The sequence below is a fragment of the Tenrec ecaudatus genome, chromosome 4 (assembly GCF_050624435.1).
Source record: "Tenrec ecaudatus isolate mTenEca1 chromosome 4, mTenEca1.hap1, whole genome shotgun sequence".
Classification (NCBI taxonomy): Eukaryota; Metazoa; Chordata; class Mammalia; order Afrosoricida; family Tenrecidae; genus Tenrec; species Tenrec ecaudatus.
In genome coordinates this window covers 60,223,371-60,240,315 of record NC_134533.1, presented here as the reverse complement: position 1 = coordinate 60,240,315, position 16,945 = coordinate 60,223,371, and the positions used below count along the sequence as shown (strand labels likewise).

At 49.6% G+C, this 16,945-nt stretch overlaps 1 protein-coding gene across 6 annotated transcripts in view; it reads right to left on the bottom strand.

Annotated features, from left to right (window-relative positions):
- The window catches only part of IRAG1 (inositol 1,4,5-triphosphate receptor associated 1), a 132,919-nt gene that overhangs the window by 65,598 nt on the left and 50,376 nt on the right, over nucleotides 1-16,945 (bottom strand). For 3 of the 6 annotated variants that reach the window (XM_075546073.1, XM_075546070.1, XM_075546071.1), the window contains exons 3-4: nucleotides 15,093-15,249; nucleotides 1,105-1,205 (exon numbers count right to left, since the gene is read on the bottom strand). In XM_075546073.1, coding sequence (XP_075402188.1) covers nucleotides 1,105-1,205; nucleotides 15,093-15,161 — 170 coding nt within the window. In that variant the 5' untranslated portion in view covers nucleotides 15,162-15,249. The remainder of the gene's footprint in view (nucleotides 1-1,104; nucleotides 1,206-15,092; nucleotides 15,250-16,945) is intronic. The other 3 variants (XM_075546076.1, XM_075546074.1, XM_075546075.1) reach the window with 1 other exon arrangement.

Here is a 16,945-nt window from a genome sequence, read left to right as displayed (position 1 = left end):
ATGACAATTTTTTTAAAAGGAAAGGAAAGAAACTCTGAGGGACGGGCCCAGCAATCTGGGTCAGCAAGCCCCCAGATGCTTCTGATGGGCAGGAAGGCTTGCAAACCACCGCTCTAAAGAAATGTTGCTCGGACCCAGCAAGCAAGGTTGAGTTTCATCACATGTAAAACGGTTCACTCGTGGTCAGTCAGTTAAGTAAGCCTGTGCTTACTTTGCTTACTGGGCACTCCGGCTCTGCCAAGGAGGCTTTGATTCTGTCGGCAAGTGCTGTGCGCTTGGGAGAGAGACAGATGCCAGCCACGCCTAGAAGCAGCATCTTTGAGGTGGTGGACAAACATTAAGTTACTCACTACAAATTAGTAAGTAAGCACAAGGAATCCCATGCTTAACTTGCTTATTGGGTAATCCATTATTGCTTACTATTTACGATTTATTAGGACCCCAACTCTGAGTTACTAACTTGTGAAAAATTCCCAAGACATAAAGGCCTCTTATCTGGGACAGCTGCAGATGGCTTGTGGGTGGGAGGAACGATAACCACCAAATGATAGGTTCTGTGACTGATTTTATATCTTTCTTCCTAACCACTGTTCATATGCATCTCCCTTGGAAGTTTGAATCAGACACCAGCGTCACTCTGCCGGTTCTCTCACGAGTAGATCTTTGACAAGTGTTCACTGTGCCTTTGTGAGATTTGTCATTTTAAAATTTTGAAAATTATACTTGGACAAGTTCACTCTAGCTTAGCTGCCATGCTCCCCCTCCACCGGGCATGCTGGGCAATGTCCTTTGCACGAGAGATCTCCTCTGATTTTGACAACCAGTTTTCAGGTCTGCCTGAAATTACACGGTGGACAATTCTGCTATGGTTTTTGCTTTTCTTAGAGGCAAACAGATACAAAGGGCCAAATCTAGGAAACGGGCAATCATTTAGGGGTGGGGTGGGGGAAAGTAATGGAAAAATCCCCAATCCTCTCCTATTTTGAAAACCTTCTAGATTGTATTTTCTTCAACAAAATGATACAACAAGTTTTTTAAATGTATAGAACTGGTTGACCCGACGTCCGGGAACATAGCACAGAGTCTGACAAGGGGGGCATGTACCTGTTGGCCAGATTCTCGTCAGTGGCTCCTTCTGGTGAACTGGCATCCCCAGTAAGGACAATCGCAGGTAGGTTGCAAGATATTCCGCCTGTGGGAGGGCCCTGGCATGTGAAATAAAAGCAGAAGATAGAGTTAGGCAGAAGCTGGTGGGGCCTTTCAGGGGGTGGAAAGGGAGCATTTATTTCAGCATCATAATTGGCAAAGATATCTTAATAAGAGGACAAACAAAGTTCATCTGGACTATTCATTAGACCAAACAAAACCAGAGACAAGTGGGGTTTTCTTCATCTCTTAGCAGGTGGTCCCCTGAAAGGCAAAAATTACACCTCCATACGAGAGAGGAAGTCCTAGAAACAGCAAGGGGGAAGAGCCTCCTGTGGAGCACATGCCAGGACTATCTGCAGTAGCAGAGGCAGCAGGTGCCCTGCGAGCTGAGCCCAGAGACGAGGGCAAGGGGATCCTGCATTGGGAGAGAGGAGCGGCACAAAGACAGTGAGCCTGTGAGGCAGAGCAGCTGACGGGCTTCCTGGCCTACGAAGAAGGCCTAGTCCAGGGACCACATAGCTGAGAGGCTGCGAATTAGACGTGGATGCTGACGGAGGTGCAGGGCTGTGGAGCAATGACCGGACCCTTAGTGTTTTCTGGCCCTGACCTGTGGTAGCCTGTTACTTTCCCCAAGAACCTCCCCCCACCCCAATAATTGCGTGTATTGCCTGTGCGTTCCATGTGACCATGACAATGGATTCTTGAACCCAGAGGAGAAGTGGAGTATCGGGGGAGGAACCATCGGTGTCAGAATGGGGTAAAAGGAGGCAAGTCTGACCTCAGCCTGGTAGCAGCCAACCTGAGGTTGGTGTGCAGTGGGATTCCTCCCTTATGTAGTTAGAGGAGGTCACACAGCCCCCCGCCCCCCACCCCTGGCTGTTTCTTTACCATATGAGAGTTTAAAAAAATCAAAACCCTTTACAGAGAAAAGGACATTTGAGCTAGTTCTTGTGGGGCGAATAGAAGTTGACAAGATTAAGAAATGTTCTGAGAGGGATTCTGGTCAACAGTGCTTGCAGAGTGTAGTTGGGGCTTGGGAGGCATCCGTGTGGCTGAAGCCTATGATACAGGAGGAAGGGGCCGGGGCAAGGATGGCGGTATTATAACAAGCCGAGCCAGCTTCTCTAGGACCATGAGCGTTGCTGCAGTGTTTCCCATTGTGCTATTGGAGGCTGGGGGTCCTGAAGGTGAGTCTTGGAAATAACTTGACTGCTCACAGGTGCACAGCAAAGGCTGATAGCAACTCTGTCCAGGAACCCACAGGAAGCACACTGGTTGATATAATGAATAAGGTCCAGCAATTAAAGAATCCATCTTCCCCTATAGGAAGTAATGTGGAGGAACTCCCTGCTAGTTTGGAGCTCTCTAAAATTCCACTCTTCCTTCGAACACGCATAGTTGTCTAGGATGGAGTGAAAGGGAATCAGTCTTTGTGTCAGTCCATCCCCTTGAGTCTTCCTCTTTTCCCCTGATTCGCTACTTAGCTGTCGATCAAGGAAGGAGCATCCCCTGCAGCCTATGTTCTTATCTTCAGAGATGGCAACTGAAGGACTTGTGGGCCTGTGTGGAAGGAGAACTGGTGATGCAGTGGTTAAGGGCGTGGCTGCTAACTAAGAACTCTGTGGTTCAAGCCCACCAGCCACTCTGTGGGGAGGGATGTGGCTGTCTGCCCCCATATGGATTGTGTAGCCCCCATTTGGGGAGTGGGGTGGTGATGGTATTCTAAAATTGATTGTAATGATGATTGTACAATTCTTTATATGATTGAATGGTTGAACTATATGATATATTGATGAGATGCAAATTGAAATGTCACAAATAAAAAGATTATAGCCTTAGTAACCTCCTCGGGCAGTTCTACTCTGTCCCGTATGAGTTGGAATGAACTTGGCAATGAGGGGTTTGATTTTGGTTGCGGGCGGAGTGAGGCTGTTTAACATGAACAGTGTTTACCAGTGTGCTCATTGATTGCAACCCGTCACAGTCCGAGGAGTTCACATTAAGGTCTGTGTTCACTGCTTTTCTCAGAAAGACCAGGACACCAAACCATCTCAGGTCCACATTTCTGGAGAGTAGCCATTGGTTTGAATTGCCTTAAACAGACCCGTGTTAATCATTTAGGAAGAATAGTGAACAAAGCAGGCCGCCGAGGTGCCTCTTAGGCAGCAAGATGAGCTGGGAAGTGGGAGTCCTCCTCATCCCCTCGCAGGTGGGAGTGAGGGCTCGTGCCTTCATGTGGACACCTGCGAAATAAGTGGCCTGCAAGACGCTGAAAGGGGCTGCTTCCTGGTGCAAATGTCCTGTCTCCTGGCCAAGGTCCACCCCGTAACAAAGCTTGCTTGAGTTGGCTGTCACCCCTGGGCTGTGAGCACCCTCCCTGGGAGGGTGGGGGCATAGGTACCCACACATAGAGACAGAAAGATGCCAGGGGTGGCAAGTGCCAGGCATGGAACCAGGTCCACGTGCAATCCCAAGCTGGATAAAAACCTGGAAGCACAAAGCAAACAGAACAAAAAAAAAATCCATTGATCAACTGTTCTGGGCTATTCTTTGTTCTTTCCTCTCAATGTGTGCAGAGTAGCGAGCAATCGAATCAAAGCCTCTCGTCCTTTAGCAACTCAGAAAAGCGGACCGAGCTCTGAGCAACTTTCCCCAGTGTTCTGTAATTCTATTTTGGGAGGAGCATTTATATCTTCTGTGGGCTGCTTTTCATTTAACAGGCACTGGGGAGAGAGGAACCGGTACAACATGTGAGGAGAGTCCATGGGCTCTTGGGAGTGATTTTTGCAAGATTTTAATCTAGCAGTATAAATATCCATTCTTGTCCCATCAGCTGCCACCCAGAAAGCAAACCAATCAAATATAGGATCTTTCAGGCCGTTCTACCAGAATCCCTCTCCCATACACCCTTCAGGAGGCACATCACGGCCCTCAGACTCCGCAGTAGGAATGGTTCATTGCCCAGCCTCCACTCACTCACTGTGGGACCCTTGGCAAGCTATCTCACTTCTCTCTGTTACCTCGTCTACAAAACACTAATATAACATCTCTCTCCCTTGGTCGTTACAAGAAATAATTGGGCTGATATGAAAACAGGGTTGTCAGGTGAAGTACAAGGTACTCAATTATATTTTGGTAATGATATTCAGATGCCAATGTTTTTAGTATGAATAGGCCCCATAGAGTGCGTGCCTATGCAGGCACACTCGCTTTCCGGTACATCACTTGATTGTGCTCCACAGATCATCAACCCAGTCTATCAGCACCATTTTCCCAGAAGCCTCTGCTCTGTGTCACATTTTGGCGATGCTCACAGGTGTTTAAACTTGATCATAATGCTACTCCGCCTTTAGTAGACTCCCAAACGAAAAGCCTGCTGCCCCTGAGCGGGTCCCTGCTCCTAGTGCCCGCCAAGGGATTTCCCGGGCTATACACCGACACCAGAGCAGACGCCTCAGCTTCTCCTCCCGGTGGCTGGACCACCGGGGCTCCTTGCGTAGCCCACTCCGTGTGCTGTAACGCTAGCTGTCACCCGCACTGGGAGCCCCTCACTTGACTGCGACGTTTGCTTTCTTGCCGAGGTCTGGAGGCGAACCCTCCTTACCTCTGAGGTCTGCCCGTGTCTGCATTTCCACTTGTTCAATCTGGCAACGCTCCATGAAAAGTTCAAGGATCGGAGTCAGGTACAAAATGTCAGCTGCTGCCTTTCATTTTTCTTTGAGGTTGGATCATCTGGTTTGGAGGGAGTGCTGTGCTTCGTTCTGGGCCTAATCCTCTGCTTGCACAGGGGGGCTTGCCTCTCCGGGCAGAGAATCCACTCTGCTCCTCCCTGGGCATCTGGCTATGCAAGGCCACATGACTTCTAGAGGCCTCTCCACGGTAGCCTCCACCAGGCAGCTCTCTCGCTCTCAACCTTTGCTTGACCAACCAAGTCTCGATACCCTTGATGGGGTAAGCATCTACCTTTGAACCTTGCTGGGTCACAGACACAAGACACTAAGAGACAAATGTCGGTAAAATGACGTTCACTCAGGCCTACTGTGTGCCAGGCCCTGCTCTGACAGGGTCTCATTCAATTCTCCCAGCAGTGCTACGGATGGTGCTTGGGATCCACATCTACAAACGGAGGACGATAATACTGCCTTCCTGATGGAATCGTGAAGATGTCAGTGACGAACTTGAACATGGGGAGGTGATTGCTAGAATTCTTTTCCCATTTTAATCCCCACGGCACCAATGCAAACTGGACTGTGGCGTGTAAGCATACTCATTAATGCAAAGCAACATGCCAAGCCTGTTCACTTACTCAGGCTTCCTCCTTCCCACTACATCACACCTCTCGGGCTTCCACCTCTCCTCATGAATTCCTCCAAGCTGTGTACTTGCCCATAAGCCCCTTCCTCCAGGAAGGGCCTCAGCTAGCAGAAGGCTGAGCACACAGCTTGCGGGGAGGGGACGATCACAGGGACAGAGCATGTCCGGGGCAGCCTGCTCACCTCTTCCAGGGCCCAGCCCCTGGAGCGCTGTCTCCCTCCCCTGAGGCCAGTGAGTCCTGACGGGCTGGGCCAGCTTCTGGCAGGCTCCCCCTGCACAAGGCAGCAGGTCACATTTTGTTCTCCTTAAATAAATCTTATAGAAACATTTAAATGTTTATTTCACTCATAAATTCCCAGGAATGCACAATGGTTTCTTAACTGCCTGGGCCCAGGGATAAATATAGGCCGGTGTCATAGATGGGAATATTGGTTTCCTTTCCCCAATGTCACGTGAGTAGGCCTGGCCTAGGATGCTGTAAGACATAACACCGGTCCAGGCCCGGGCAGGAATAGGGAGATTACCTCCTTCCCTGGAAGGCAGCCTGGGAGATGAGGATCTTTCCAGAAGGGCGTGTGGGCTAATAGAGAAAGCATGGGTGCTAAAGCTGGGTGGAGTTAAGCCAGAATCCCATGGAAGGGACCATGGGCAACAAACTTAACTTCTCTGGGTTTCATGTTCGAATCCATTAGGTAGAACTCATTGCCTCCATTTTTCAGGGTTGTTTTGAGGTTACATGAAACAAAGCAGTAACGGTGATAGCGATGGGATACGAGGACAGTGTGGCCACATCCCCAGACTCCTCTCTCATCGCCTGCAGGGCCAAGAGGGGGACTGTCTCTTCTCCAGAGGGTCCCTAGCCACAGGGAGGAGTTAGCTCGCCTATGGCAGGATAAAAGCAGCACTCTCTAGGGACTTTTGAGAAGATGATTATTCCGGTGGTAGGGCCCAAGTAAACACAAAAGCCAAAGTGCCTCTGCTGAGAGCTTCTGCAGTGTGCAGCGCCTCCCCTGTCCAGGGCTGGCTCTCTGAGGGCTCCCGAGTCCACCCAGGGAAGGCTCCCAGGCACCAGGGCCTTCCCTGCCTCTGACACTGGCGACACTGGCGACGCTGACACTGGCGCTGACACTGGGATACCGGGATACCGGGAATCACTAGGTCACCTGGCCTTCGTCATCACTGCTGTTCCTCTCATGTGAGGAGACTTCCGGAGTAATCTTAGTCCGCACAGTCTTGTATCAGCCAGTCTTCGAGCCAGCCATGGATTATCATCTTCTAGCGCTTTTTCTCACCTCCTTTCCACGCACTTTCCCCCTTCAATCCAACCATGTAAGCCTCCACCCACCCTGTCAAGCAACCATTGTTCTATCCATCTACATGTCCATCCACCTGTCTTTACTTCCAGAAGTGCCTATCACATTAGGATCTATGGTGGATGTTGGAGGCACGCATGAAAGACTTGGCCTCTGGCCCCAAGTAGCTCACACACAGTCCGACAGGAAAGATGGGGAAACAACACAGCAAAATAAACACACCGAAGATATTCAGTAACTCACAATTCAACTGAGGAGAAAGGACAAAGTTTTGTAATATGCCTTTCCACTGTCGATAACCATCAACACTTCTAAGACGCTTTCGGCTTTGTCCTAGTTAAGTTGACAGCTACAATCTCACAACTCTCGCTCTGTGACTGAACCACAAGTTTCTGCTGGAACTTCCGCTCGACCCATCCTGATTCATAATTTCTTTTTCATGGCGGCAGGGACTTCAGGCGCCTGCCCCTTTCTTAGCACCACTGGTGATCAGGACACTTGTTTTACTGTTGGGTGGCGCTGGGCCGGGAGGGAAAGCTGGCAGGAACATTTCGGCAGGAAATGTGTTTAAATCTCACGCAGCCGTGGTGCAACCATGTGACCTTTAATAGTTTCGCAACCTCGCTTTCGTTTCTTCACCCGTGACATGCAGGTGGTGACATCTTATGGGAGAGGGATGCCCCCAGACTCAAATGGGGGCACACAACAGGTGCCCAAAAGATGCTGCCAGCATCGTCTATACCAGATCTTAATGCTTTGCTGGGAACTTATTTGAAAACAGTTCATCGAAGCCCTCAGTGGAGGCTTTTCTTGAAAAAAAAAAAAAGTAGTTAAATGTGATAAGTAGAAATGAGCAGAGAGAGGACACATACAAAATTTTCTCTGGAGCCCTCAAAAGTACTGCCAGGTTTCTGGTGATTATAGCGTGTCCTTAGCAGCCTCAGTTTTCTTATCTGCTGAATAGGAAACGATCACACCTACCTCCTAGAATTGTCATGTGTATCCAGTGCTCAGGGATGCAGGAAGCATGGTGGAGGGCTTTCATTCTGCTGACTGGGGCAAGTGCAAGTGCTGGAGCTCAAGTGCTTTGTGTTCATCACCTATTTCATCTTCCTTCATCTCAATCTGACAATTCCTTCTTTGGGACCTAAGCCTTCTTCCCAAGCATGCATTTCCCAAGAGGGCTCTAGGACAGTATGCTGACCAGTGAAGGCAGGGACTAGAAATGGAGGCAAAAGTCTGCAATCCTGCTGAAGGAGGGGACACACCAATCCCAGGCAAGATGCTTCCATCCCTGGTCAGAGAAAGCCAGGGGTGAACACAGAGCAAATCAGCTCAGAGACGCTTGTCATTTAGCTGTCCGTTTGCTGAATGTGAGTGCCCTGAGAGGGTTGGTGCTCAGTAAATGTGTGCCGGATAAATTCCATAGTTACTCAGTGGCCACCACGTGGACGTATATAGACATCCTTTCCTGCATATGCAAACACACTCCATTTTGGAATAAGAAGGTATTTTTGGATTTGAAAGAGGCACAAATTATTCGGATTTGCTTCCTTGTCTTATGGCTCTGAGAGAGTAGCATCCAGACATTGTTATTTATTGTCATGTCATTTTAGACAACTAGCTTAACCTCCCCAAACCTTGGTTTACTGATCTCTAAAATGAGAACTGCCGTGTCAGCCTTACAGGTGTGGTGTGAAGGTCAAGTGAGAGAGCAGGTGCAAGGAGTTAATCCTCGAGTCCAGTAGGAGCCCCACAAATGCCTTCCCTTTGCGTGGATAAGGTAAGGAATGGCTCTGTGCTGCCCAAAGTGCAGTGGGGCCGGAGGGTCAAGTGCAGTGGCAGCATTTTGTAAACCATCTCCTGCTGCAGAAAGCACTGAACAGAGTACGCCGAGCTGAGCACTCCCCTCCGTACCCCACGTCTGTTTTCTGGTTGCTGTGAAGTCAAGCTGCCTGGGTTTCAGTCTAGGAATCTGGCGCAACTACTGAGCTGTGTCATCTTGTGCAAAGCACTCTCCTCTGTGTGCTTCAATTCCTCATGGACAGAGGGGCGTAATCACAGAATCCACCTCCCACAGGTGTCATCAAAGTGAAATGGCATGATGAACGCCACAAGCCGAGCCCAGTGGCTGGTGCCAGTTAAACCGTCCACGAGGTTTGGCGTGATTACTGTCACCTCAGTTTAGAGATGAGGACACGCTCAGGCAGGTGACGCCCAGGTTCCTTCCGCTCTGCTGTATGGCTGACATCTTGTGTTTCGATGCGCAGGAAGCATTTCCGGTGTCTTCCTCAACTCCCTCACTGTTTGTGGCACCTGCTCGGTCACTATCCTCCTCTGAAGGACAGGGCAAGCAGGACTGGCCCGGTCCATTGATGGAAGGTTGGGAGCCAGGGGGGTCTCTCACTACAGGGACACAAAGAGGAAGATGATTCTGGATTTGTTATGGTGGCCACCACCGTGGTCTCCAAGTCTGGACCAAAAAAAGAGCCGGTTGAGTGGCGTTGGCTTCATGGCTAGAGATTCCAGGAGCCTATGAGGACCGCACACACAGGGCTCTTCTCCTGAGCTCACTCAACCTCAGCTCGGTTACTTAAAAATTGGACGCTGGGCAGATGCCGCCAGTTCGTTGAGTGCTGCCCCAGCCCCCAGCCCACAAGCCCCTGCGCTATCACAGGGTTGAGCACCAGTGTCTGCCCAGAGGAGCAAATCGGGAAACACAAGGTATAAGCTCGTGAGACCTGGAGTGAGAGGAACATGGGTGGGTGGGTGGGTGGGTGAGTGGCCCGCAGCAGGGAATGGCATGGTGCTCCGTGTCTCTGGGAGCCGATGTGCATCCAATGGTGCTGCTTTTGCTGCATGACTGAGGAGGAAGAGGAAGGTTTGCGCACAATGGAGTCTGGGCAGCACAGTGTCTTGATAGGATGCACGGCACTGAATTTTGTTCACTAGTCCCACAGCTAATGTCACTACTTCCCGTGGGGTTTAGTGAGACCCAGCACCACAGGTCACTGTGATTGGGAGTCTATGTAACAGTGAATGCTGCAGGGGCTCAGTTCAGCCCCTCACAGATGAGTGGCTCTGGGATCGGGCATAGGTGAAGAGCCCCTTGGCCAGAGTTCACCCTGAGGGTCCAGAGACAAAGTCAACAGTGCTTACTGGCAGGTAGAAGCTAAGAACATGGGATCCAGGCCAGGCCCCGCTGATCTAAATCCTGGGTTTGGCACGTACAAGCTACATGGACGTAGAGGAAAACACTTCACTTCTCTGTGTATCTGTCTTCTCACTTAGGAAATGGGCAAGCCAATGCCCACTGGTGCATGGTAACCATTCCACAAAGGGGGATAGAGGCTATGAATACCCTCCACCTTCCAAGGTTGATGGGAGGTTAAATGAGCCAACATCGCAGACTGGCCTGTGCTCAGTGCTTTAGGAGAGCCATCTCTCGCCATCATTGCTGTGGCTACGCAGGCAATGGAGAGGAGTGGGTGGTTGTGGGGATTGGTGGAGCAGAAGATATGAGACATGACATCTGCTAGAGTTCCCAGAAATCCATGGGAGGAGGCAGGAAATGGTCCAGGTAGCAAATAGAACTAGTGCAATATGAGTTCTGACCACTCACATGAGCCTCTTTGCTCCCTCGGGCTTAGAAGGCACCTGTGAGGAAGCCACTGTGCTCCGCTGAGTTGAGTTTGTTTTGTAAGACAGCTGTTGGTCACAGCCCAGGAAATGACGGATGTTCTGGTCAGGTTGCATCTGGCCTCTGGGGCCAGGAAGGGACAAGACTGGCTGATGTGTGTCCGGAGGAGGGGCTGGAGGAGCTGGAACATTCTGTCATGGGAGCAAAGACTGGAGAAACTGTAGAGAAAGGTGCCTCTGGGAAGACCTAGAAACCTAGTCCTTTGGCAGCTGCAGGTTTTTAACCCCCTACAGGCCACTGGTATTTTCTCCTATGCATGTGAAACTTGGACAATGAATAAAGAAGACCAGAAAGGGATCAGTCATTTGAATGGTGGGGCTGGTGACGAATATCCACAGACAGCCAAAAGAACAAGCAAACCTGTCTTCGCAGTACAGCCAGCATGCTCCTTAGAAGCCCTGATCGGGAGGCTTGGTCTCATGTACTTTGGAGAGGCCAGTCCCTGGAGAAGGACATCATTGCTGGGTGAAGTAGAGGGGCAGTGGAAGAGAGAAAGAGCCACAGCAAGATAAAATCAACCCACTGGCTGCAACCCTGGCCTCGAAGAGAAGAGCAATTGTGGAGGATGGTGGAGGACAGAGCAGTGCGTCTTTCTGCGGTGCAGAAGGCTGCTGGGGGTCAGCACCAACTGGACAGCACCTAATGTCAACAGGCCTCTGTGAAGGGCAGATGGAGCGAGAGTCGCTGGGAAAGGAGAAGAGTCCATTATCCGTGGTGTAGACTTTTATCTTAGGGAATGAGCTCCCTGGATAGTGATATTCCTAAAGTCTCAAGACCTACCCCAGGAAATTCTGAATCTGGAGCGCTAAGGGTTACTGAGGAATTGTGAGTTCCCAAGATGACTCCTTTGGGGCTCACAATGATGGATTAGCTTTGCCTGCTGGGAAGGGGGACAGGGAAGTTATCTGGGATGCCTTCTAGTTCTGAGGTCCCATTAAGATCCTCGGTGGTCCTTTAAGAGCCTACGTTTGTGACCTAATAACTTCTATTCCTTCCAGAGAACTCCTCTGCCTGTGAGCTCATTCCTCTGAAGCGCTCCGTGATCAAGGGCCAGCCCCCAAAATGCTGTGCCAGTCATATTGTTGGGAGACTTTACTCTGAGATTTCTTTGTGACTTTCTATTTCAGCTCCCGATTGGGAGCCTAAAGTACATGTGTGTACACACCGTTTGTGCACATGCACGTACACGTAGGAAGAACAGCAGGATCTAGTCCTACTGCTTCTGTGTTTCATGTGGAAAGACTCAGCTAGTGCTCAGGCCAGTGACGGGAAGTGGGGGCAGGGGCCGAAGGCACCAGAACTAATGCTGGACCCCAGGGAGCTGTAGACTTAGAAGGATGCTCTGTTCTTTGCCTGTTCATGGAGTGGGAATTCACACGGTACCAGAAATTCCAGCTGAGTCCTCCTGGCCAACCCCATACTTCCCTGGCTGTCTGGCTTCCTCTGCTCCCAGAGCCTTGGCCTTCAGTCCCTGGAGGCTCCAGCCCCACTCGAGAGGCCTGACTCCTCTTCTGCCCCTGAGAAACTCCATGTAAGTTATCTGGTGGGGACACGAGGGGAGGGAGGAGAAGCTTTTCATGGACAATGCTTCACTCATCTCTAGAGAGCTAGTGAGGCCCAATGGCTGCCGGTGAAAGCAGAGGATTAAAAGAATGTTGAAGTGGATGAGAAAGCCCCAGGCTTCGTGGTCCCTGCAGGCCAATGAAGAAACCCAAGGCCTGGGCTGAACAGTCAGAGGCTGGGAGGCAGCAAGTACCCTTGCCCTGGAGCACAGACAAGCAACGGAGGCACAGAAACGCTCCTCGACTTGCCCAAGGGCTTTGACCAGGATGTGCAGAAGCTAGGATTCGAGCCAGATCGGGCTGGCCAGAGTCATGCCTCCATGCTGTGCTCCACGCCTTCTGTGACAGGAAACGGGCTTCCTGGCTCCTAGCTCACCTGAATTCCTCATGGGTCCTTTTTCCACTGGGCCCCAGCCAGGCTGAAGTTGTTAGAACCTGAAAACGTTGTCTTTGATGCCTTAATGCTAATTGGGAACAGAAATAAAATAATGGCATTTGAAGAGCCTTCAGAACCCGACGCCTCATTTTAATAAAGTCTGATTTTGGTTCAAGGTCACAGATATGTAAGCTTGTGTAGAGCTGAAATCTGGCTAGTTAGCTCCCACTGGCTAACTCGGGCATTCACACACTTCCCATTTATAGAATTCTCACATGTGGCTACCAGGCTCAGAAAGCCTTTGGACTGTCTAATTTTGTGTCTCCTGATGAGAGAGTGTGAAGGTCTTTTAAGGTGGCTAAATGTGGACCCAGGAGGAACTAACCTCAAAGGCTGTCTTTCCGTTGCTTTCTTGTTGCTGTGGCTGCGATTGCTCTATATTGCCATTTGCTTCTTTAATCCCCAAGTTTTCCAAAGAGATGTTGGTTAAACCTTATTATCTACTACCGCTAATGCTTTGGGGGGTTGTCCGTACTTGGGGAGAAGCAGCAGCAGGAACGGGCAGCAGGGAACTCTCTTCTGGGAAGGCTAGAAGTCACCTGCAGAGAAGCAGAGCAGCGTCCTTGCTTCATTGAAAGCAACGATGAGCAGCATTTGCTGTGGCCAAGTCCCTGGGATGGGGCCCCAATGGAACTCTGAGCTGGGCTGTCTGTCACCAAGGGGTTGGGAGTTGGCCACTGCCGCTTTGAAGTTTAAGGGAAGTGTTCCGCCATACGGCTGCTGAACAGCACCTCAACGCTACGGGTTTAGGACCTGAGGGACGAGGGGCACCCTCTAACAAATACTTACTACTTGAGGCCCCACAGCTATGATGTAAAAGAAAACAAACGCTATTGTCATATGAAACTATCACTCCGGATCTTCCCGTTTACAAAATGAATGCTCACTGGTACATTCTCCCCTCACATAACTCATGTCTACTCCCTGTCTTCTGGCCCAGGGCAGCTTGCAAGCCTGTCAGGCCTAGTTCACTGGAGCCAGACAACAGCATTCATGAAGACAAAGATACGGGGTTAGAGAACATCGCTCGTGGAAGGCCTATGAGGTTCAGAGAGGAGGATTGCAAAATAAGTTCTTCGAATGGGAATGGTTTGAATATTAAAGGATTAAAAGTGATCCTCGGAGTGAAGTGCAGGGCATCTTTAGGCCATTGAAACTATTCTGTCTGACTCTAGAGGTGGACACATGCCACCTTGAATTTGTCAAAACCCTAATGTAAATGATAAACTTTACTTAATAATAATAATATTTTAATTTTGGTTCATCAATTGTAACAAATGCACCATAGTAATTCAAGATAGTAATAATGGAAAAACCCGCATGGGGGAGAGGAAGTATATGAAACTTTTCTTCCTGTATACTACTTCTATAAACCTAATACTTCTCTAAGAAATGAAGTCTGTTTTTTAAAATGTCTGAACAGACATGGAATAGGGCAGAGGTAGTTAATTTAAAATGTAACATTTTATCATTTGCTCTCTCTTTGACTCATTTCAAAGTTGTTTCAGGTTTTGATATTTTTTTTCTTTCTGATTGAAGCTTTTCTCTATTTTGTTATGTCATTGTCGGGTTGTTGTTGTTGTTGTTGTTGGTTTGTCTCTTGTTTGATTGTCTGTGTATGAAATCCAGGCTAGGTAAATCTAAGGAGACAGTTAGTGGATTAATAGTTACCTAGGGGTGTGACAGGGAGGTGGGGGCGGGGACTAGCAACCACGAGCACGAGAAAGAAGTACATGTTCTGAAATTGACTGTGGTGATGACTGCACACTCTTCTTGATATGTACATTTCATCATACATGAATCACATGCCAATAAAACTATTTTAAAATGCCTGGGGTGGACAGTCCAAGGCTGGGATAGCCACTCTGAGATTGGAGCCCGTTTCTGTCTCTTGGAGCTTGTTATGCTGCCATCCTGGGTTTAAATTTAAAAATTTTAAGTCCTTGGAAAATGGATAGTGGGCTTAAGTATTAGAAAACCAGGATTGCTTATTCAGGGTATGACACAGCACAATGTAAAGTAAAGGACGTGGGACCATATAGACTATTTTGTTGATATAAAAATAATAACTATACCAAAACCCAAATCAATACTTAATTCCTGGTTCATTAAAAATTACCATTCAACCTATATTCCATAATATGTCCACCTTGTCATCATTTCATTTCCATAATAAAATCTCCTTTCATTTATTTTCATTATTTTCTGTTTACAATTAAATCTCAATGAGTTAATTTTTTACACGATGCATGATGAAAATTTGATCTTCATCCTAAGTGGGTTCACTTAAGTAGCCTTTGTGGGTACCCATCACCCCGACAGAGTGAGGCCCTCTGGGCTAAGCCTTCTCTGTTTTTGGGTTGAGGGGTACGATGGTTTCACTTCTCATGAGGTACTTCTCAGGCCCCAGAAAGTCCCACTCTCAGACTTTGTCAGTTCAGACAAACTCAAAACAATCTTGTCTTTGGCGTGGAAGTCGCACACGCACCTTCCCCAGACACCCACGGCAGGGTGCTCCGGCTGTCAGCAAACCCTTGGACTGGCCAGAAGCAGCTGCCCGCTACAGCACTTGGATTGGCCCCTGGCCAAGCTAGCCAAGGGCAGGGAGGGGCACTTACTTGGCTGTTGGGGCTCTGGGCTGCCTGTGACTCTCCGGGGGGCTCTTCCTCCTCAGGAATGTGGGGCATGGCAGCCTCCTGGCAACGTGACTGGATGTGCCCAGAACCTCTGATGTGTCAGCCCCAACAATGCTCTGAGAGGCCTGGGCTCTGCAGGCTGAGGAGACGTCAAAAAGACAAGTCAAATCCATTCCCACCCTATCCAGATCTGGGCTCCGTTTGTTTCCAAGAGCCACACGCCACAGAGAGGACCAAACAGCATCCGCCTGCTTGAGTTTACAGCAACACTACAGGTCAAACTAGGCTCGGAGAGGGCACTTGGAATTGCATTTCCTCCTGCTCTCTGGCTTTGTTTACAAAGTCAGAGGTGACCTTAGAGATTTGCATCTAATTTGGTCCTTACAGTAAATAAGACTATCCCAGAAGGGAGAAAACTGCTTCAAACTCCTCAAAGCCAGTGCTAATGGAAGACATTCCTCTGGGATCAGATTCTTGTTTGTGCACCATGTACTGAACCAGACACTATTCTAGGAGCTTTATCCACATCATCTAATTAAATGCTCACAAGGATCTCTGATGTTATTATGACTACTCTTGTTTTATTAACGAAGGAGCTGCCTAAGAGAGTAAAAGACATTTGCCCCCAAAGATATGAAGAACCAAACATTTGGACACAGCTCTTCCTGATCTGTGGCTAGACCACCTTCCACTAAACCACGGCCTCCTTTGGTCACGTGGATGTGGAGAGTAAGAGATGGTGTTCTGACGCCCCTCGGTGCTTCTCCCCTCGCACCCGTCAGCAGGCTCTCTCTCCATGGTGCAGCCCTCACCGGGCCCCACAGCTCTCGAAAGCCACGATTCTAGAGCCTCAGCCAGGTGGGCTCCTGTGTACCTCATGCAGGGTCCACCCCAAGCAGCTCACAACACACTTCAAGTGCTTCCCCCATAAGCCTTGGGGCCTGGCTGGGATTGAGCCCAAACAACATAACCCAGTGATTGGCTGCAGGGGAGAAAACAGCCAGCCAAAGCCAATGGGCCATCACTGCAACAGTGGATGGAAACATACCACGATCATGCAGACAGCATGGGACCAGCCCCCGTCCAGTTCTGTTACACAAAGGCTGGAGCGAAGTCAGCAGCAACTGGCAACAAGACCAAGACGCCACTGAGCGCAGGGCGTTCCTCTAGTCTGAGAGGGCCTCCTTGCTGGAGCCCCGAGGCCTTCTCACGCGCAGGCTAGTCACACTGAGGCCATGTGCTGCCATAGGGACATAGGGACAAACTGACTGAGGACAAAACTGGAGACCTGATGGAGATGCACCCAAAGCCAGGCCATAATGAAATCTCCTTCATGTTTAAGTCACGTTGCTCTGCCTTTTCTGTTCCTCGTAAGTAAAAGCATCGCCTGCTCCTTCTCAGCTCCTAACAGTCCGGAGACCTGGGATCATGATTTCCTCTCACCTGCCAACAGAGCGGAGCCAATGAGCCCTACTGCCCTGCATGCTTTTAAATGAAGGGTCTTATGAGCAGCAGGACCACACGGTAGAAGGAAGCAGACCCTTGACTATGATCACGCTACTGCTACTCACTGGCTGGCTGACATGGAAAATTGACTTCACCTCCGGTCTCAGTTTCCCCGTCGGGGAAATGGGTGAGAATGCCTTCTGTGCAGAGCTGTTCTGAGGGGGAAAGGAAAGAGGGTGCCCCACCCAGAGCAGCGGCTCACAGAGACCCCCTGCGCACAGGGCGCAGCCCAGGGAGCTCGTCCAGACTGCAGGGTGTCCCCGCCCAACCCAGCTCTCTTTCAGGCTGCCTTCTTTTCTGTTTTTTTTTTTTTTTTAATTCCTTTCTGT